The 22021-nt window shown below is 35.2% G+C and overlaps 2 protein-coding genes and 2 non-coding genes across 5 annotated transcripts; all 4 read right to left on the bottom strand.

The window, feature by feature from the left end:
- Nucleotides 1-3036: 3036 nt before the first annotated feature.
- LOC122283608 lies at nucleotides 3037-3124 on the bottom strand. The gene has a single exon (XR_006231005.1). It is a non-coding gene; the product is annotated as a small nucleolar RNA R44/J54/Z268 family (small nucleolar RNA).
- Nucleotides 3125-3514: 390 nt separating this feature from the next.
- Nucleotides 3515-3587, bottom strand: LOC122283607. The gene has a single exon (XR_006231004.1). It is a non-coding gene; the product is annotated as a small nucleolar RNA Z267 (small nucleolar RNA).
- A 3949-nt stretch (nucleotides 3588-7536) lies between these two features.
- LOC122280974 (thioredoxin-like 1-2, chloroplastic) lies at nucleotides 7537-9178 on the bottom strand. Its single transcript, XM_043092133.1, has 4 exons — nucleotides 8607-9178; nucleotides 8335-8517; nucleotides 8079-8243; nucleotides 7537-7992 (listed from the first exon to the last, which is right to left on the bottom strand). The coding sequence occupies exons 1-4, from the start codon at nucleotides 8853-8855 to the stop codon at nucleotides 7744-7746; spliced, it is 846 nt and encodes a 281-aa protein (XP_042948067.1). The 5' UTR covers nucleotides 8856-9178; the 3' UTR covers nucleotides 7537-7743.
- A 1923-nt stretch (nucleotides 9179-11101) lies between these two features.
- LOC122280975 (lipoate-protein ligase LplJ) lies at nucleotides 11102-21797 on the bottom strand. Of its 2 annotated transcripts, none has more exons than XM_043092134.1 (5): nucleotides 21083-21797; nucleotides 20800-20997; nucleotides 19836-20074; nucleotides 18087-18235; nucleotides 11102-11576 (listed from the first exon to the last, which is right to left on the bottom strand). In XM_043092134.1, exons 2-5 carry the CDS (start codon nucleotides 20976-20978, stop codon nucleotides 11331-11333), a joined length of 813 nt encoding a protein of 270 aa, XP_042948068.1. In that variant the 5' UTR covers nucleotides 20979-20997; nucleotides 21083-21797; the 3' UTR covers nucleotides 11102-11330. The 2 variants fall into 2 exon arrangements, with proteins under 2 accessions (XP_042948068.1, XP_042948069.1); XM_043092135.1 differs by having other exon boundaries at nucleotides 21331-21797.
- Between the last annotated feature and the right edge of the window lie 224 nt (nucleotides 21798-22021).

Raw genomic sequence — 22021 nt, 5'->3', positions numbered from 1 at the left:
TTTACATCTCATCCTTATTTATGTCGAATCAAGTCTTTATGTTCTTCCTTTTTTTGGTGGGATTGTAATTCTCACTCATTTTACCCTTAACAAATCCTATATATTAGATAGAGTAATTCAATATTGTATTTATCTCTTTTCTATTCTAATTAAGTAAAAATCAGAGAGTAGATAAAAGAACAAATTATAGTGCTACATAACACACTTTTAAGAAATAAATTAAATAAAAATTTTGGTGCAAGTAGTAATTTTACATGGTATTAAACTTGACTTGATAATCTTTCTACAAATGTAATTATGAACAAAAAAAAAAAAAAATTAATAATTTTCAATGCTTTGTCTTTGATTCATTTAGAAAATAAAGATTAGCTATTAATTCGGCCTTTGCATGGTGGAAGTAGCTAGCTAGGCTGATCTCACATCCCAATCACTTATATTTAGGCTAGTTTGGAAAACCAAATATTCTCGTATATTCTCAAACCATTTCCTACCATTTTACTACCATTCCCGTGCTATTTTTACTACTATTTACAAACTAGTTCAGAGATATTCTCTCTCATTCTCTCTTTCCTTTTGTTATTATTATTATTATTATTTTCACAATATATAACATCACAACATCTTACACTTTGCAACTTACTCAAATGAGACAAACATTAATCCCAAAGAAAATTATCCAAAGAAAAAATAAAAAGCAAAAAAGAGGTTTTTTTTTTTTTGGATATGGGGGGGGGGGTGTTAACAAACCAGAAATTACCCTTTTTGATTAAGATCAGTAATTAGTAATCAATAATTGCCCTATACATGTGGAATATTAGAGTGTTTACGCTCACCCAAGAAATTAATTAGAGAAATGACTTCAATAACCGATAATTACTTGATATATGTAGATATTTTTGGATTGTGCTGTAGCCTTATCCCTTGATGTTTATAGTTGTTTATACATAACAATATCGAGTGGTCTTGAGAGAAGGATCATGAGTAGGTTGAACCAATAATCACCATTTTCTTTCTTTTGTCACCACAACAATCTCTACGTTAAGTCTACAGATTAGAAAGATTCTATTTACAAGCTCATATACAGAAGTAAACACATTTTTTCCGGGCATGTTTAATAAGCAACACTCCCGCGGACTTCCAAATAATTTTTTTCCGAAATTAAAACCATAGATGTATAACCTACCTTAAGCACTCTTCATCACACAATTGAAATCCCTCCACAAAAGAAATCCGACCTGGTAAATGGTGTGTTTACAAGACAAATAGCAAAGTCAGCAACTGTAATGGACCATGCTATTTTATATTCATACAAAGGATTGGAAGTTTCAAGTATCCCGCATGCAAGGCAGAGATAAAACCCAATACAAATAGCAAATTCCATAGAATACTGTTCAATGCCTATAAAACAACAATGAAGGATCATTGCAATTTAAAAATGAGTTGCCATTGCCAGATATACAAGTAAAACAAAGAAACGAGTTGCTTTCTCAAGCCTTCATATACAATTTGGTAGAACTTATCACATGAGGCGCTTTTGGAGCCCAACTCATCATTCAGGCTTCTACAAAAGCTCCATTCAAATCTCCGTTCTTATGTAACAATCACAAGGCTACAAGGAACTTTGTCAACCATCCAACAAAATCTAAAGTGGATTTCAAAACCAAAAACTATGTGGAGAAAAAGGCGATGATGACAAAAGCTAAGATGAGGTAATCCAACTTGAAACAGAACCACCACGGCACCAATTCAAGCCAAATAAGTATTCTATGACGTTGGCATTGGCTTAAAATTTTCAGTTTCATGTCAAACAAATTTGAAAGATTACTGTGTGATTGGCAGTTATACAGCAACCTTTTATGAAAACTGTGTTGCCTTTATTTTATTGAAGAAGAGAGACACTTACAATTTAACCACTCATTAATCAAGGGCAAAAAACCAGGAGGCATTTTCAAATTAGAGTAGCATTAATTAAAAATGAGACAGACAGAGAGAGTATTGGTATGCATCCAGAACGGATTATTTTTCCTTTCCGGTCCGGTCCAAAACCCGGAAATCCGGGCCGTTATTCGTCCAGATTGTACCTGGGCCGGATCCAATTAAGGATCCACTTATTTAACCAGTTATTGATAGCCAAGTGTTTTTTTTTCTTTTAAACAAAATTTTTTTCCAAAACTAGAGTTAAAACAAAACACCCGCCTGGGTTGTAACCAGTTTTACTCGGGCAGATATCCGCCCGAGTTTTTAAAATCCGGGCACAGATCCAGATATTTCCGAATATCTTCATCTGTATCCGGATATCCAGACAGAGACGGAAGCACCATGCAAACTGGACAGAAATGAACCAGACATCTTAGGCCTTACAATTTACAATGCATCATTGGCATGCAGTATAATGTTCTGGAGTACTTGCCTCAGAGGTAGTGACAATCAGATATCATCATAATTGTATCTGATAAATGTATTCCAATGCATCATTGGCAGTAGCATAATACATGAGACAATAAGATCAGGCAAAAGCTCATGATTTTGAGCATCAAAGAGATTCCAAAACATAAAAACTCATCACATTCTAACTTCAATGCCATTATTTCTACCATCATCAATTGTTGAAAATATTACTTGGCAGATTTATCTAAAAATTAAGGTCATGAATATAAAACTCGGTTACTAACAAATTTACAAAAAGAAATGTCGATCTCTCAAGCTGATGCTAGTGCACCCTTTCTGTACAAAGTAGGACACCTTAAATAGCGTATGCCAACCCTTTTAGTGCATCTAAGATTGGCATATAAATGAAAAGAAAAATACAGAATCACTACAGAACGACTGATTGCGAATTGCACTTGCAAATCATATAAAACCACGAAAAATCTTTATATTAAAAACTGAAGTAACATTAGAAGCAAAAGGACTCTACCAATGAGAAGAAGAATGTAATCTAACCATAATGCGTAGGTAAAAACTGATGCAGAATTTGATGACAAAAAACTCTGCTTAATAGAATCCAAAGTTTTAAACACATTAGTGACTTCGTATACTGCATCAGAGAGATTCCCAAAAGACGAAGTCAACATTCTACAAAGTAGTGCTGATGTCCCTTTTCTATTTTATCATCACTTGCAGTGTCAAAAGTACTATTTCAAAATACTGGCGTGGTACATAAGCTATCAATGAAGTGTAAGATCGGGTTCATAAAAAAGAGCTCCAAACAAGCAGACATTTATGCCATCATCTACTCAAGAAAAAAACGAAGTTTACATTCAAATTACTTGGATGCTTAGAATCTCAAGCCATTGGTACAAACTCAGAATCTAAAACAAAACAAATCTCGATTCATACAGAGAATTTGGAAGAACATATATATAACATAAATGAATATTTGAGCTCAAACCCAATCAATTATCCTTAATACTCTGATAGGCTGCTAAGAAAATGTTGGAAAATAAGAAGTAGTGATTGCTTTACCAAACCTTTCGGCAACCAAAGAAAGTGTAAAACTATGACAATATAGAAGCCTCTGCCTCAGATTTAGATTAATTTCACAGAGATTTGTCTCAGAGTATATTTAAACCCATCACAGGCACAGGATATTACTCCACAATCTTTAAAATGAAACCAGGGAAGAAATCAAGATAAATAAACAGCATAATATAATCAAAATACGGATTTGAGAAATCAAACACAGGATTTCCTCGGCAGCATAAGTCTTTTAGGGGGAAAAGGGTAGTCTAGCGTTAGGGTATGGGTTTATGGCGTTTATATAGAGCAAGAGAGGCACAACAATTAGGGCAAAGTGAGCTGCTTCAAAAAAAAAAAAGGGTCAAAGTGAGGCGCTTCCTTCTGTAGTAGACAATACAAAATCAGGACCGTCAATTTGAGGGAAAAACCAATTTTCATTAACATCCTTGGACTTATTTATTTTACATATTTTTCACATAGTTTTCCTGAATTACGTGAGAGACCGAGATTGATACGGCGCCGTGCGGATGGCGAGTTGGCACCAAGTACCTAGCGTACCGTTTCGATCTTCGCCCGCGATATCTGATAGGCTCAGATAACAACGCATGGGAATGTTCTACTGGGCTTCTATCCGATCACTTAGGGCCCAGACTTGTCTTTTTAAACGAAAGGCCCAAACTTATTAGTGTTTAACTCTATCCTTTTAAAATTTTGTTACGTATAATAAAAGTCGCGTATTAATTTTTATATTAATATTGATTCGTTTATTTTTAAAATTTAAATTAATATTATTTTTAATTAAATATATTTTTTAACCAATCATATTATATTGATACATATATTAATGAGTAGTTATACTTATAATTAAATTTTTCCTTTCTTTTATATCAATAAGAAAAAAAAAATGTAATACTATTTAAAATCTTTACACCACATGCACACTTCACACTTGAGCCAACAGCATATATCCCTCTTCCTTAGTTCCTTTCACAGACAAAGTAGAAGAAGAAGAAGAAGAGGAGGGTTGAAAGTGGGAGAGAGTGGTAGGAATGAGCTGGTTGATTTGATATAAGCGAAAAAGTTTTCTCAAGGATTCTGAAAAATATCTTAAGGAAAATAATAATAATAGCATGAGAAATAAGTACATAATAATATCTTATGTATGGTATCTATTTATATGAGCTCTCTTTTTTCCATTCACAAACTCTGTCTCTCTCTCTAGCCTCTGCTACTCTACTATTAGTGCATCTTTTAATTTCCCAACCAAGCATAACACGTGAATTTAGCTATTATAGGTGCACAAGTCCGGACCTAATGATCCAGAACCACACAAACTCTTTTCCTCATTTCTCTAAATAGCTCTAAAGAGGTAGCCAAATCACCCTGAACAACCAAATGTATGAATGCATATGTTGTAAGCCCAGTTTCAAACTCAAACCCTTTCTTTTCCCTAAGTTTGTCGAAGACTCGTTCGAATTCTAGCCTCATCTTTGCTTTCCTTAGAGAATCAAACAGTTCGTATATAGCATATTCTACAAAAATTGATATTGATACAACTACAACTTATCTTTTCTAAGTGATTGCATGGCACTTATATATTTATAACTACAAGTATCATTTTTCTATTTCTAATGATCCTCCCAGCGAAAGATGAGCCAACAAAGTCATTGAATTTGACATGACCTATAGGCTTGTTATTGGCTGGCTAAGGCAACACTCACGAAACCAAAAGAAGCAAAGAGAATTTTGAAAATGGCATGTGGTAGCACATGGATGTACTCCAATGAACTTTCAATCTCTCGTTAGCTTATTTAATTACACATATGTTGTCTGGCTTTTTGTATAAAGCTTGATTTTGTTTTGTGGTGGCTTGATTTGATGACCAAACTCAATAAGGATTCATTACGATTTTTTTGATGGATTTTCAATGAAGTTTAGGCCATAGAGTATAGGCTTGGGCTAATAAGTTCAAGTCAAAGCGATTTTTTACTGTACGAACTGGTTCGAACTAACCACTAATTAGGGTTTACATGCTAATTATCCTAATTAGAATTTTGCCCCACACACACACACACATATATATATGAGCAATGCTACATACAGTCGTAGAATTGCAAACGTCATGCAATCGCTTTGAAAAAGAGTAGGGTCCACGATTAAAAAGTTAGTTTTTTTTTCATGTGGGTCCCATATTAATTCATTTTTTTCAAAGCGACTGCACGCCACTTGCACAACTACGACTGCAAATATTATTTCTCTATATATATATATATTATATATTAGTATGACAGCTCATTGTATTACTGCACAGTATATTCGACTTTTAAGAGAATAAAATCTTCAACTCTATTGACATATGTATATTACCGAATCACGTAAATATTGTGTTTATACGTAATTAATTATGTTACTTCACTTTAATTTTTTTCTTGTGTGTTTGTTAAGAACCCTCTGGTGAAGGAAACATCAATATAGAGAATATGAGAGATTAAGAACAAGAAAAATGATAGATGCAAGAGATGAAAAGTTTAAAAGATGAAAATGACTTCGCCTTGAAAAGTTCAAGGCTCCCAATTCCTCCATAATGAATAACAAACTGTTTCAACAAATACTTTCCAGATGTTCCCGCCACGACTCCTCTACCCCCTGCATATATTAGAACCAACCAAGACCATGGATCAATTTTAACCACATTAATTAGGCCCATGGGCCACTTAACAATTTTAACAACTCAACAAAAGAAAAGATAACAGTAAAAGGCCCATCAAGCTTAGCCCAAATTAATTGAGTTCATAACAGCGTTGTACACAACATCCTTGCTTTGAATGAATCATCCATTGTGATTTCTCGTCAAGATATCCAAAGTTGAGGTCGGTAAGAATACTGGTCGGTAAGGATACTGTTGATGGTAGGACTTTTCTGACCATTAAAAAAATATCGTAAAGTGTATAAACGTTATGTAATTATTTAAAAAAAATAAAATTTATTATTAAAAAATTAATTTTTTCATATAAATTATATTTTATTTATTTTTTTCAAAAAAATTATATAATAATTATATAATTTACTATTGCAGATACGGAATTTAAGATTAGGAATGAGTATAGATTTTATTCAATTTAAGATTTTATATACATGCCTGTAGATATTTTGCTTTTCTTGAAATATCTCCACTATGTCGATATCGTTTTGTTGATTAGGAATGACAAATACGCAATTCAGATGGAATAAACAGTCACACATGTCCACTTGCTCATCAACTTTATCGCCTTATATAATATCTTGGAAGATATTCTAACTGCCATGACATTACATAAAAACTGTGTCATAAACTAATATTACATAAAACAGTCCTAAATTAATGTGATTAAATATGATTTATCAAATTATAAAATTATTTTTATTATAAAATAACTCTGAGTTGGGAGTTTATGATTATCTAACTCTCAGCTATTTTTGGTTATAACTATAAATTTTGGGAGTTTATGATTACATGTAACTCTAAGATATTTTGGGTTATAACTATAATTTTTCTCCAATAGGTGAATATTATTAATAAAATTAAAGTGCCTTTTTTTTTAAAAAAATAAAATAAAATAAACTCCAAAATGGGGGTAAGAATATGAGAAATCCACGTTGGCTCCACCGCCCAAGGCATTTTACCAATTAAAACTAGCCTGATAGGGGTGCATTGGGGTCCCACATTTTGCTTTAGTGTGAAAACGTGTTCATCACATATTCAATTGTGATGGCCGGAAGGAAACAAATGTCAATATATCCCACTATAATACGACTTTTTGGAGCGGAACCTTTATCACACATCTCTCTTTTTTTTCTTTTTCTTTTTCTGTTTTTACAGCACAATGATAAAAATATAAAAACTTCTAAAAAAAGGATTATGATATCAGGAAATTCATCACCACCCTACTCATCTCAGTTTGCTGTAATGGTCTAGGAAGCTTAGTACTTTGTGATACATTTGGTGCGTGTTTCGACTGGGTACATAAATTTACATGGAAGATAGTAGAATTTGAGGGTAAACTGTAAAGAGAGATACAAAGTTGGGATCTGCATCTGTGCATAAACTCAGAAAACTCTTATAGCAGATCACAATATCCAAACAAATCACAGAAGAACTGACAGGGCTCAACTCAAAAAACCAGAAGCCCGCTTTGGAAAATTTTACAATATATGTACATCTAAAGCTCGATAAACAAACAATTCAAAAATTATTGAAATGCTATACTCCATCCACTAATTTCTAATAAGATTTGTGCTTGTATTTCAACACAGCATCTCTTTCCTGAGTTCCATCTTGTTGCCTGTTTCCCTCAGAACACCAGACAAATCTATGCTTCCCATGATCATATCCTCCACACTTGCTTCCTTGGTGGATCGCAATGGTGCTGGATATTTTGAGATTTCTCCAATTGATGCTAAATTCATTAGCTCAGCTTCATTCAGACCTTTTGCCGGGCCAAGACTACATCTTTCAGTCCCATGCTTCGCCAGTGCATCTCTGAATTTCTTTATCTGAATTACGCGGAATGAAAGTTCAAATTTCAAACAGCATGTTGAAAGTTATGAGATGTCAAGAACGATTTTAGTGAAAATCTTACAGTGGCATTGGTGCAGCTGAAGCTACATAGACGACCTTCTGCACCTCTATAGAACCTAAAGAATGGTAGGACATGAATGTGGAGACCGTGACACATGGTTTTGAGATTCTCGTAGTTAACTTTAATAAAAATCGTATTCGGATTCGATTCAGCCAGCTGACAGATCTGACAATAATGCAATGTTCAATAATCTAATTAGATTTATATACAAAGGCATAATTTCTTAACCAGAACACATATCAAGAATCAAAGATACCTTGGGATGTAGAGCTTTGCAGCCTCCGCAACCAGGTGAATAGAAGTCAACTATGACCAATCTATCACCAGCATTAAGCAAAGAATCCACAAGTTCTTGAGCGGATTGAATCTCCACCATGTTGGGTTTAAGAGTCTTGTCCCACCATCTCATGGCTCGGCTTACACAGATTGATGTTTGTGCCTGAAATCAGAACATCAGTTCCCAAATTCAATAAAGAACACGCTTTCTTCAAAATATGTAAAGACAGAAAAATAAAAAAATTCACATACATGAATGAAGAAATTGCCGGAGGATTTGGGACTCCAGTCTCTTTTGCCCTTTTGGTCCGAGATATGCAAGGGCTTTCCCATAAAATCAACACTCAAAACTGGAAAAGCTCTCGATTCTGCGTCTTTAGATTGAGAAGAACCAAAGGAGGGGCAAAACCCACAAACCCCTCTGGGTTTTGAGCCACGAATAGTCTCATTCAAATTCGACCCATAAGAGTACAGACAACTCTTCATCGACAAAGCCATCATAAGAATATAAATCAGAGGCCTTTGGAGGGTTGTAGCACGAAACAACCAGAACCCAACTTGAAGCAACAATTTTTGGAATCGAAAGTAGCTGGGGGCAAGGAAAGTTAAAAGAGCAAAGATTGAAAACTCTTGAAACAGAAAACCAAGCAAGACCCACTTCAAATTTTCTGCAAAAAGCGCAAGAATTGAACAGAGAAACCGCTCTTTTTGACTCAAATTTGTGGTTTGAAGAGAGAGTTTTGTTCGTTCCTTCAAAGCTTCCAAGGAGAAGGAAGAAGTGAGGTTAAAAAGGAAAATAAGAGAGTGGGTGGGGCAGAATCTTTTTGTTTTTTATTTTACTTTATCCAATTTTTTCAACCTAAATTTTTTCAACTTGAATTTTTTAAAATCCCTGTTATGGATAAATGACACGAAAATTCAGCAGTCTATAATGTGCAAGTTGACTGGGTCTGTTTATCAGATTCGATTATTGAGTAGGCCACGTTTCGTATCGGATTTTTCGTGGATGCTTTGGGAGTTAGGCATGATGTCCCACGAAACGTGTCAAATCGTCGAGCTGACTGTGTTTTTGCCCTCCAAGATGTGGATAACGTCCCACTTCAACGTTATTTTCTTTCCCACAAATGGCGAAATTCTGCTTCTTATGTTTGGGTAAATTATTGGAGTTTGCTCTTTTTAAATTTTGAATTCTTGATTAAAGTATTTCGCAATCATCCAATTTTTTATAAATATAATTGTTCAGTATATGATGATTTCTCAGTTATTTTTAGACTAAGTTTTTTTGTCAACTACGTGATTTTTGGATAAAGAGAAAATTCATTAGGAATTGGATTAGACTAAAGAATTAAGAATGGAATTTTAAGAAAAACACAAGAAATTTGGTTGAAGTATATATATTATATAAGGTGACGATGTGCCCTTTTCAAATAGAGAAATCCTAAACCCACCGAATGTGAATTCCGAATCTTTAAATATAAGGAGAAGGACTACATCTCTAGCCTCCTACTCCTTCAAATATAAAGACAGGTTTGGCAAAGATAGTAGAATGGAGAGACGAGAAAGAAACTAAAGACAAAAAGGTAAGGCAACAATCTTTTCAAAACAGCTTATCTTTTTCTTTCTATTTTTTTTTTTTTTTATTAACTCCAAGCCATATAGATATAGTATTTTATTTTAAAAAAATTATATTCATCACCTTTACACATATAATTTTTTTCTTTTTTTTATTTTTATTTTTATTATTCCCTTTGCAAGAATGTGATATAGGAATTATGAGTTAAATTACTCAATTAATTCAATAAAAATAAAACCTAGGCATAGATAATTGTCAATAAAGGTTATGAGAAATGATTTGTACAGTCTTTAAATCTATAAGACACGGGTAATCTCTTTATAAAAAAATAGACTCCCCTCTTAAAAAAATGTAGAAAAACCTATAATTTTTTCCATAGGATCCATATTTTTATAAAAGACATGCATGTAAATTGTCTATTTAAAACTTATATCTAAGATTATTCAACAGCTAATACCAAACACTGAAGTCACTAGAGAAACAAAACCACGTCCATTTTGGGTTCAGAAACTTCGAAGAATTTAAAGATATTTATGGGAAGCTTGTGCAAGGCAATTAGTGCACCTGAGCTTCTAGATAATGATATAAAGCTCTTAAACTTAGTTGCTTTCTTTCAGTGTGATTGGATTTATTATTATTATTGGGAGATAAAACAGATAAAGGTTCAGAAGTTAGCCCCACGGGTTTGGAGCTTTCTGCTGTTTCCTTTAGATGGATAGATATATAGAAAGATAAATGGCCCATTGGTTTCGATTTTTCGAAATATTTTTTGCCAAAACCATGGGGTCACACAACACAAGGCATCTTCTGCAACAAGTCCACAGACTTTTGGGATGTTGGATAAGAACCAACTTGTCATAGTATAAGTATTTTCTATGGGAGGTTCTACACAGGCATCTCACAAAAATATTTTACAATATAACATTAGGCATCAAGTCACGTCAGCTTACTTTTGTAATCTCTTTGTAAAGACCAAACATTTCTCTTTTTCTACTTGAGTGGGGGTTCAACTTATTCGAGAAGAGAGAGTTTTATATCTGAATTACCGTATAATGGGAAGCAATGCTGTGCTTGACTTAAGCAAAGTAGGCGTTCTACCAAAAGACAAAACAAACATACTTTGAAGGGATTCTTGAAAGGGTAAAAAAAGAGAGATTATTATGGAATTCGGAAATTAGTTGGATCATTTCTAAATCACCATGTAATTTATTAAGAAAATATTTTCCATTGATGTTCCCAATATAACAGAAATAAGTCACCAAATAAAGCCAATAGCTTATTCTGGTAATAGAATCATTTTAGTACTACCAAACAATTAAAACTTGTATGAACCTTGAATTGAATAAAAAAAGAAAAGAAATTCAACTGCAAAAAACTCACAGGTAACATTTTAGCATTTATTATCACAAGGAAGAAGAATGAGAGAATGCACCCTCAGATGGAGAAGCCAAAGCTGCTGCTTCCAATTCCCGCTTTGTCAATGGCCTGGTTGAGGGAGAAAATTGTATATTTGGAAGAGTCTCAATGTCTTCTGACTCTCTTGATCTTAGGGAAAAGTGGGTATCAATTGCCTCTTCAGTTTTGTCAATGAATGTTGATCTTGGCATATAGTCCTTCATGCGGCATATAAATTCCAAATGGCTCCTTGCCTGAACAGAAAAAGAAAAGGAAAAGGAATAACACGAGATCACACGATCAGGGAATATATGTATGTGTATGCAGAAAACACGAAGAAAAGTAAAAGCTACATTAAAGATCTAACTAAGTTGACACATTGGTGTTTATATTGATGGTTATAGGCCTCTTGAATCTTCCATTTACCCTTTTTTTTCTATGATCTTTTATTTTTATTTGTGTTTAATGCAAGCTTTACTTCTGTTTTCTTTGTTATTGATAGGAATTCTCTTGTTAAGACCCTATATAATGGGTTCAAACCTCATATTCATACTACAACCACAACGATTCATATAACCTTCAAAATAAGTCCAATTCAACCAGTTAACCAATCAGATTTCTCCCTAGAAGTGCTTTATTGAAAATTCTCAACTTTCTAACCCCCAAACCTCCACAAGATAAAGGGGTACAGATCTTATCCCACTTAATCAAATGGAATTTTTTCTCATCCTCTAAACCTCCCACAAGATATCACGAAAATCTTTTTCATTCTATTGGCCACCCCTGTAGGCAAAGAAAATAAAGATAAAAAGTATGATGAAAGGTTAGATAAAGTGCTATTGATTAAGGTGATTCTATCACCTTTGGACAAATAAATCATTTTCCAACTAGCCAATCTCATTTCAGGGATGCTTGGAAGATGAGATGAGATGAGAGATATGTGAATAGTAGTGAAATGGTTTGAGTTATGATGTTTTATGAGATTTTGGGAAATGAGAGAAAAAAATTAAATAAAATATTGTTAGAATATAATTTTTTTAATATTATTTTTGTTTTGAAATTTGAAAAAATTGAATTGTTTTTTGTGTTTTGTTTGTAAGTTTGGAAGATTTATAATGATTAAGTAATGATTAAATGAAAAAGTTAAAAAATTGGAATTGAAAAGTGTTTTGTGTTTGATTGATGTTTGGAAATGAAAAGAGATGGGATGAAATGAAACCATCCCATCTCATCTTCCAACAACCCCTCAATCTTTTTAATAATCCCATCCCACATTGCCTTGGATTTATGCGGAGCCCCCAAGAGAAGACCAAGATACTTCATAGGCAAAGATGACACCTTAAAACCCAAAATAGAATTCAATTCTCCTAAATTATTAACCAAGCCAACATGGAGCATTTTAGATTTTGATAAATTCACCTTAAGGCCAGAGACAACAGCAAAACAAAGCAAAAGAGCAATCAAGGAACGATTCTAATCAGGATCCGGCTCACAAAGAATCGACGTATCATCAGCAAAGAGGAGATGAGAGACATTTATGCTACCATTCAATGAACCTCCTACTGAAAAACCTGAGATAAAGCCCCTATCCACTGCCGCCTTCAACATTCTACTCAACACATCCATTACTAAAACGAATGTGAAAGAATACAAAGAATATCGAGAATCTGACAGTTATGCAATTTTTCATCCACTTACACCATCTCCCCCCAAAACCATACCTACCAAGAATATACAACAAATCCCAATTAACATGATCAAAAGCCTTCTCCATATCCAGTTTACATAGAATAATTAGGGCATTGGCTGTAAATCTACTTTCCAAGGATTCATTAGCAATGAGGATTGAATCAAGAATTTGTCTTCCCTTAACAAAAGCATTTTGTGACTTCCAGATGATCTTACCCAAAACTTCACTCAACCGATTAGCTAGAACTTTTGAAATGATCTTGTATCCCCCACTCACAAGATTTATAGGACAGAAATCTTTCACCTCCACTGACCTTGCCCTTTTTGGAATAAGGGCAATGGATAGCATTAAAACTTTTCTCAAATTTCATTAACGAGTGAAATTCAAGAAAAACCTTCATGACATCCTCCCTAATAATGTCCCAACAAGCTTGAAAGAAAGCCATTGTGAAGCCATCTGGGCCAAGTGCTTTGTCTTTGTCCATCCCTCTTGACTGATCAATCGAATAAAAAACCAAGCCATCAACCTTAGGCCTCCAAAGGTATTGCTCCGTGAGAAGTTTATCATAAAAGTGAAAAATGTTATCCTTAAATTCAGCACTGTCCAAAAGTACCCTACCTTCCGAATGAAGGACCTCAATGGCATTATTTCTCTTATGGGAATTAGCTACTCTATCGAAAAACTTTGTACACTTGTCCCACTCCTTCAACCAAAGAGCCAAGATTTTTGTCTCCATAAAATCTCCTACATATGAGTGATTTTTTCCAGCTCAGACTCAAGAGCAATTTTCCTTGCCTTGTCTTCAACCGATAGGGCCCCATCAACCTCTTTTTCATCAAAACAATGCAGCTCCTCAAAAAGAATATTCCTCTGATCAATTATGTTCCCAAATACTTCCATATTCTATTTTTTCGAATCATTTTTCAGGGCTTTAAGTTTCTTGGCTAAAACGAAACTAGAAGTACCCGAAAACTGATATGAGGACCACCACGATCTAAATTTTTTCGTAAACCCATCTACTTGTAGCCACACGTTCTCAAATTTAAAAAAGTATCTCCACCCCTCATGACGATCTCCCACAATCCAATAAAATGGGAAAATGATCATAGCATAGCCTAGGAAGGCATTTTTTTTTTTTTTTGATAAATAACCTAGGAAGGCATTTTTGGAATAGGTTAGGAAAATGAACCTCCCAAGAAGGAGAGACAATAAATCTGTCCAACCTAGACCAAGCCCTCTCATTTGACCAAGTGAAGTCTCTCCCTGCTGATAGTAAATCAACCAAATACAAATCAAAGATTAGGGCTGAGAAGTTAGCCATGACCGAGCCAATACTAGAGTCCTCTAACCCTTTTTTTTTATAAGTGATAAGAAATTTTATGGATAAACATAGTCCAGGTATACTAGAAGTATACATGTGAATACACCTATTTAGGATCTAGTAACTGATACAAGGAAATCACGAAAGCTGAGACCATTCAACTCTAAAGCGATGGCCCACATAAATAAAGTCTTCCAAAAAAACCTCCTAAACTCTTCCAAAGAGTTCCTGATCCTCAAAAAGTCAATCGTTTCTTTCATTACAAATACACCAAATAATACAAAGAGGAGCCATCTTCCATATGGCCACAATCTGTGATGTCCCTGCATTCCTCTCCAGCTTGCAGTGAGTTCTACCACTCTTCCCGGCATGACCCATGCTATACCCATTCTGCTGAAGAAATAATTCCAGATTTCCCGAGCAAACTCACAATATACAAGTAGATGGTCCACCGATTCACCATTCTTTCTGCACATACAACACCATTCTGTTATGATAATGCCTTGTCTTCTTAGGTTGTCCATAGTGAGAATCTTTCCTAATGTTGCTGTCCATACAAAGAATGCAACCTTAATAGGTGCTTTGCTCCTCCAAATGTTCTTCCAAGGAAATTAGACATGGAGAGTCCCCTAACCTTTCACTTGGAAACCGAGTGATGTTGAAATATCCTTTCCAATCCACCACAGGCCATCCCACCAACTGCACAAACCAGCAATCTCATCCCACCAACTGCACAAACCAGCAATCTCATCCCACCAACTGCACATCATTGCTTCAAAATGATATGCACAAGTAAGATTATTTTTCACTTTGCTCGATTTTCTTCATTTTCCTTTTCGAACTTATTTTTAAATACTTCATACCAAACAATCCTATCCAACTGGAGATAAACCTATTTTTCTGAAACATATATAATGCTTATGGGATGCCTAGTAATACACCAAAATGCGAATCTCATGACCCGAGAATATTATCAGATTCCTAATCATTCCCAAATGTGGGTTTATTCACTTTCCATAAAACAAAAGGTTCGTTTGGTTTCTCAAAATTTTTCAAAAGTTTTTTAATCAAACCCAACATCTTTAAATCTCAAAAAAAAAAATCATTTCAACTTTTCATTCAATCATTACTGAACACAAAAATCAACAAACTTTTTTTTACAAGTAAACTCTAAAACAAAAATACTCTTAAAAACTTATTCACAAAATTTTTTTTATATAATTATTAAGAGAATTTTATTACTAAGAATAGGCATAGCCCAAGTACACAGGGAGTATACAAGGGGAAACACCTAAACACACACTAGAAACTGAAAATGACTACCGCAAATCAAGAAGATTACCTCCATTCAATACAAGAGCCATATATCAAAAACTCAAGGTACTAAAGAAAAACTCCCTAAGTTCTCCCATGAGTGTTCTCTATCTTCAAAGCAATACTTATTCCTCTCTAACTATAAGCACCACTTCAAGCACAAAGGAATCATCTTCCATATGGCAGCAATACGTTATCTCCCCTCAAAACCTTTCCAACATGCAAAAAGATCCACCACTTGCTTAGGCATCACCCAAGCAATACCCGTCTTACCAAAAATCTAATTCCACAAAGTCTTAGCCACCTCACAATGAAGAAAAAGATGGTTAACAGACTGACCATCTTTCTTGCATATGAAGCACCAATCTAAGATACAAAGTCCACGCTTTCTTAACTTATCCATGGTCAAGACTTTTCCAAGAGACACCAACCAACAGAAAAATGCCACCTTACTAGGGCCTGAACTCTCCAAATGCATTTCCAAGAGTAATCATAGACACAATGGCAGGTTAGCATGAACCCAACGCAGCCTATCCTCCATTCCTTGGACAATCTTCATATCATATAATCTTCCAAAAAAACAGAGACTACATTCACTTCCCAATCATGGACATCTCTAACAAAATCAACATTCCATTGAAGATTATTATTCAAAAAAGAAAAGGAATCAGCCACTGCAGCATCTTGACCCCTAGCAAACCCAAAAAGGGAAGGGTAAACATTCTTGACGGCTGAATCCTCACACTAAATATCATGCCAAATATGAATTCTTCTTCCATCCCCCACCTTGAATTTAAAAGGATTGAAGAACTCCCCCCAACCCATCCAAATGGACTTCCATAAACCCCAAACACTCCTCTTACTTCATTAGAACACCAACTCCCCCACATCCTCCCATATCTAACATCAATAATATTTTTATATAATGCATCCCTCTCAATATGATATCTCCAAAGCCATTTCCCAATAATAGCTTTGTTAAAAAGCCTCATGTTTTGCACCCCAAACCTCCACAAGAAACCAGTTGACAAACCTTATTCCAACTAACCAAGTGAATCTTTCTTTCCTCCCCATTACCTTCCCCACAAGAAATTCTGAAAAATCCTCTCAATTATATTTGCCACCTCTGTTGGCAAAGGGAAAAGAGAAAGGAAACATGTAGGAAGATTAGACAATGTACTCTTTATCAAAGTAATTCTTCCCCCTTTAGACAAATATAACCTTTTCCAACCAGCTAACCTCCTCTCTATATTCTCAATCACCACATCCCAAATCATAACAGATTTGTGGGAAGCACTCAAGGGAAGACCAAGATACCTCATAGGCAATGAGATACCTTACACCCCAAAATATTACCCAAATCCGAAATATTCGAAACAGAGCCCAGTGGAACAATTTCAGACTTAGATAAGTTGATTCTAGGACCCGAAACAGTTTCAAAACATAACAAAATGGCTCTCGAAGCACAAATATGGTCTTGATTTGTCTCACTAAAAATTAAATTGTCGTCAGCAAAAAGGAGGTGAGACTTTTAAGTTACTCTAAGACTCATCTCCCACCACAAAACCTGACAAGAAACTTCCTTCCACCACTTCTTCAATCATTCTACCCATAGCATCCATAACTAGAAGCAAAAGAAAATGAGACAGAGGATCTCCTTGTCTCTAGCCACGAGAACTATTGAAGAAGAGTTTTGCTATATACAACTACAGTTGCGTACTAATCTGTGTACCAATACTGATTCTTTCATACTTAAAATTTAAATCAACACTGTTTTTAATAAAATCTACTTTTTAACCAATCACATCACATTAGTATACAGATTAGTGCACAATTGTACTTGCAACTATATTTTTCCATTGAAGAAACCAACCGGGGTGCCATTCACCAAAATGGAGAATCTAGTCGTAGAAATACAATGCTTGATCCACAAACACCACTTCTCTCCAAAGCCATATCTCCCAAGTAAGTACAAGAGAGATTCCCAACTAACATGACCATATGCCCTTTCCATATACAATTGAACTAAAATACCATATTCCAAACAACTTTTCGACCTACCTATCCACCTTCACAAACTCCAATACAAAACTAATTTTTAAAAAATTATTCGAAATATTCTCCCCATTCCCAGAATCCAATAAACAATACATATCAAAAAATTCTCAAAATTTTTCATAGCCAAACATACCCTAAATCTCAGGCATCGCCTTCCTAGGAACGCGGATGAAGAGGGGGAATGTAGGATTCCCCAAACCAATTGCAACTTAGCTTAATTTCCCCATCACTGGCCATGTTTACTTGGATTTCTGTTTTTGATAATGAGTGCTACCATAGGTTATGTTTAGAGTCCATATACATAGAAGATACTAACACAAGGATGAATGTATCAAAAGAATTAAGGAAAAAATATATATTTGGGGAAGTCATTAGCATTACCAGTCGATATTCAGGGGCTCTGGCAGGAAGTTTCAGGTAAGCCATGGTCTTGACTTCATAGTCCCATAAAAAAGATGTGTGGTGGATCCATCTGGTTTTGGTAATTGATTGGGCATTTCCACCAAACTTGCGGTTACCAAATACATAATCTGAAACAAGATGATAAAGGTACAAATTTACAGCTTCCTTATTCCTCCATAAGGATTCCTTAAGTCCTATATAAAACCTAAAGGAAGAATACGAGGTAAGTTTCATATAACAATTTCGTCAACAATAACCATAAAGGAAAAATATACTCAAAACTTCAATCAAAATATAAAAATGGTAAGCAAACAAAAATTACGAAAAATATCAGGGATTGCACATAGTTATAAATTGGTATCCATACTGTAGCAACCATAGTTGCTACATTCAAATGATAGGGTGGTGGCTCAAGTAGAGGGAAGTCTAAAGGGAGGGCACTGTGAAGACGGAAAAAAAAGGGTTGGGGTAGGGAAGGTGTGTTCCATTCCAATTCGGGCTTGGTGTATTTTGGGTTGTTTTCACGGGTTTTTGGGTCATTAGGGGCTCTCTAATATGGGATAGGTGTTTTCTTGTATACGTTTAGTGTATTTGGTTACTCCTTTTGATATATATAATATTTTTACTTATAAAAAAAATGTATTTTTAAAAATCAATCATATATGTGCATAGAAACTGCCTATTCTTTGATTTAAATTAAGTGGGGCAATGCATAGCATTGCGAATGTTGGACTTATGATACTATCAAGTGGGGCAATGCATCTAATCCTTAAATCTTTGGACCTTGGGAACCTGATGGATTGTCATACCTTCAGATACCCTACAGTCTATTGGGGAGAAAAGGCGGTGAATCTCAGTGACATATTTAGGAAGAATTAGCGCTGAAAACATGACTTTTATACAGTAAAACATTGCTCACAATTTTATCCAATTGTTCATAATTCAAATCCACATAACCAGGTACCACATGGTGGGTTGGTAAATAAGATTTTTTTTTCCCCGCTGCTCACATTCTGAGATCAGATCCCACTACAATCATGTTACTGTGTGGAAGTACCGTGCTTTGGGGTTCATCTGGTATAATTTTTTCAGGGATAACCAGAGGTGCCAACAGCCCCCTCAAACCCACTTTCTCGCACAAGAGAAGAAAATGGAAAAGAAAAGCGAACCACTCATATAACTATGACAAGAGTCTCGTTCAAGGCAAGTCTGGGGTTTGTCTTAAAAGTTGAAATCTATCTTATATAAGTTTGGCATCACAAGCATCCCATCCACACGAACCTTAAAACAAAGATATAGTAGGTTATTCTTATTACTAGCCCCTTTTAGAATGGGATTGGATTATTCATATATTCCTTACGGACTACTTAGGGAATACTCAATCACTAGGATAAAGTCTTACGTAATGCTTAACATGAAAAGAGCACTACATTGGGCTACTACTGTATTTTGCCGCAACAGGGATTTAAGCTAGACGCTCTATGCATAATCAGTAGTTTGTTAAAACAGCAGTAAAGAGCAAGTACACCCACATCAACAGAATGAAGCATAAATCAAACTTGTTTCAAATAGCTTAACTCACTAAGATCGTCAAAACAAAAGAAGAATCAAATTGAAGATTGAGTTGCAATATAATATATCAAAATTTATCAACCCATGTCTTTTTTTTATAAGTTCTACCCATGTCATAATAATTGGACTTTTAAGCGAAGGGCTCAATGCAGTTACCATTTTCACGAAGGTTGAAATCCCCAATTCCTTGGAAAACTTTGTTGTATAACTGCCCGCTCCAAGACATAATAGGTCGAGGATATGGTTGCAAGCCAGGAACAGTGTCTTTGTTGCATATGAAAGAAACAAATACCGTGCCAGGATCGACAAGGACGGTACCCCCCCCAGTAAACCTTCTTATGACTGGAATCTGATCACATAACACAGATTCAATTTCGAGAAGTTCTGCAGGCTTCCTAAGAAATATATTCATGGAATCCTTATGAGTTATTCATATCCGACATACAAAAATATAGAACCACAACACAAGAGAAAGAAAATGAAAAAAATAAAGCAGAACCAATGACAACTAAAATCAATCAGATGCTCCAGACACTTCAAAGATTTTTGTGCACCCTGGTGAAGTAATTCTAATCATGTACCGGTGTCTCTTTCTGTTTAGCTGTTATAAAACTCAAATTACAGAAACTCACCAAACCTTAATCCTGACTAAATCAGGGTCAGCTCAGCTCCATGAATTCTTTTTAACCAATCGGATATTCTGTCACATCTAAGATCAGATTTTCCATAATCTCTTCCTTCATCATACCCTTATTCAGTACTTGCACCCACATCATTGGAGTCAATAGGTCAACTTGCAAAAGTAGGATGTGAACCCAATTCTAGAACTCTCCTAGCACAAAGAACAGAAACAAATACCACAAGGGTTTGGGCATCCCGTTGAAGTTCAACTAATCCATTTGGGTTTCTTAATCAACTTCAGTCCACCAAATTTCTTAACTTTTTATTTCGGTTAATGGCCTATTAGATATCATACATTGTGAATTTCCGCCTTTAAGCTAACATCTTATTCAACTACAGAACTTTTTTTGACAAATTAATATGCAGAAATACGCAAAGTAGCCAACAGAAAGAGAAGCGGGATCCAATTTTACACCAAGTACGGAAGATATTTTTTTACCCTGATACGCCCATGACAATAGTAGGTTGATTGGTTCCATCGTTAATAATGCACCAATTATCTGAGGATGTTCGAAGCAGCCGCTCCTCCAAATGCAATTGCTTCAAAATAGGCAAACCTTTGAACCTAACAAGATTCATCAAAGGATGTCCAAGTTTACCGGCTTGAGGCACAGCCATTGCAGAATCCGATCAGACCCTAAACGTTATCGCAAAACAAAAAAATTCAAGTCAAGTACGTGAAATTAAAGCCAACATGTAAGAATTCAAGTTGAGAACTTCACCTTTTCGAGCAAGTAAAAAAGTAGTTCAGGTATGGAAAGTCTAGACAAAAAAGCCTCTTGAAACCGAAACCCAAGTGTAAAATACGGGTCCTAAGTTAGGGCTTATAAATATTATTCTTATTATTCTTCCACCTTCTTCACGCCCATATACCTCTCAGTCTTGATTCCTTGTTGGAACAGTTTCCTAACTTTCAATTCACGCTCCAAAACCCTCCCATAAATCCTCTCTTTTTCCCTCAGAATATTACCTTCATCAAACCAGCAGCACCCTTGTGGCCAAACCCATTCTCACAGCAAGCCCCCACGTTGAAAACAAAGCCCCGTGGTCTTCCTCACAGCAAACCAACTCTCTCCTCGCCGGAAAACAGCACAGACAGCGCCGACGAGGAAGTCAGAACACCACCCAGGCTGCCCAGAACCTGCCGACCAGGCACTCCCTGTCACCCCGCGCTATTTCCGATGAGCCCCTATCGGAATACCCCCCTCTTCTTGTTGATTTCTCGGTTTAACAGTTCTCTCACTCTCTAAACTATCTCTCTCTACGTCTCGCCACCACGTTCCGAGGGAGCCTCCAGTTCCGCCGCCATGACTCCCAGCCTCCTAGAGCCGCCGTCGCATCTCCCTTCTCTCCCGTTGAGTTGAGTCCCCCTGTCGGCTCCTCTGCCGAAAGCCTCTGCTTTTATTTCTTTTGTTTTCAGCCTTCTGAAATGCCCATACCCATTTATTTAGAAAAGTGATAAATACACAACATATTTCAAAATATTTTACAAATTAATATTTAAAATGGGGAATATTTTTGTAAACTATCTTATAAAATTAACATTATTTTATAAAAATATCTTTATTTTACAAGTTGTATTGTATAAATTGTTGTAAAATATATTGTGTATATATCATTTTTCCTTATTTATTTCTGTACATATATTACCTATAATATTT

Source organism: Carya illinoinensis, chromosome 11 (genome assembly GCF_018687715.1).
Source record: "Carya illinoinensis cultivar Pawnee chromosome 11, C.illinoinensisPawnee_v1, whole genome shotgun sequence".
NCBI classification, from domain to species: Eukaryota; Viridiplantae; Streptophyta; class Magnoliopsida; order Fagales; family Juglandaceae; genus Carya; species Carya illinoinensis.
This window is presented reverse-complemented; position numbering and strand designations above follow the sequence as displayed.

Coding starts and splice junctions, on each gene's coding strand:
- LOC122280974 (XM_043092133.1), bottom strand. CDS start 8,855: ATGATGGCTTTGTCGATGAAGAGTTGTCTGTACTCTTATGGGTCGAAT. Junction 8,244..8,334: donor GCAAAGCTCTACATCCCAAG/GTATCTTTGATT, acceptor CATTATTGTCAG/ATCTGTCAGCTGGCTGAATC. Junction 7,993..8,078: donor TCAGCTGCACCAATGCCACT/GTAAGATTTTCA, acceptor CGCGTAATTCAG/ATAAAGAAATTCAGAGATGC.
- LOC122280975 (XM_043092134.1), bottom strand. CDS start 20,978: ATGGCTGTGCCTCAAGCCGGTAAACTTGGACATCCTTTGATGAATCTT. Junction 18,236..19,835: donor TTTCAACCTTCGTGAAAATG/GTAACTGCATTG, acceptor ATCTTGTTTCAG/ATTATGTATTTGGTAACCGC. Junction 11,577..18,086: donor GAGCCCCTGAATATCGACTG/GTAATGCTAATG, acceptor TTTTCTGTTCAG/GCAAGGAGCCATTTGGAATT.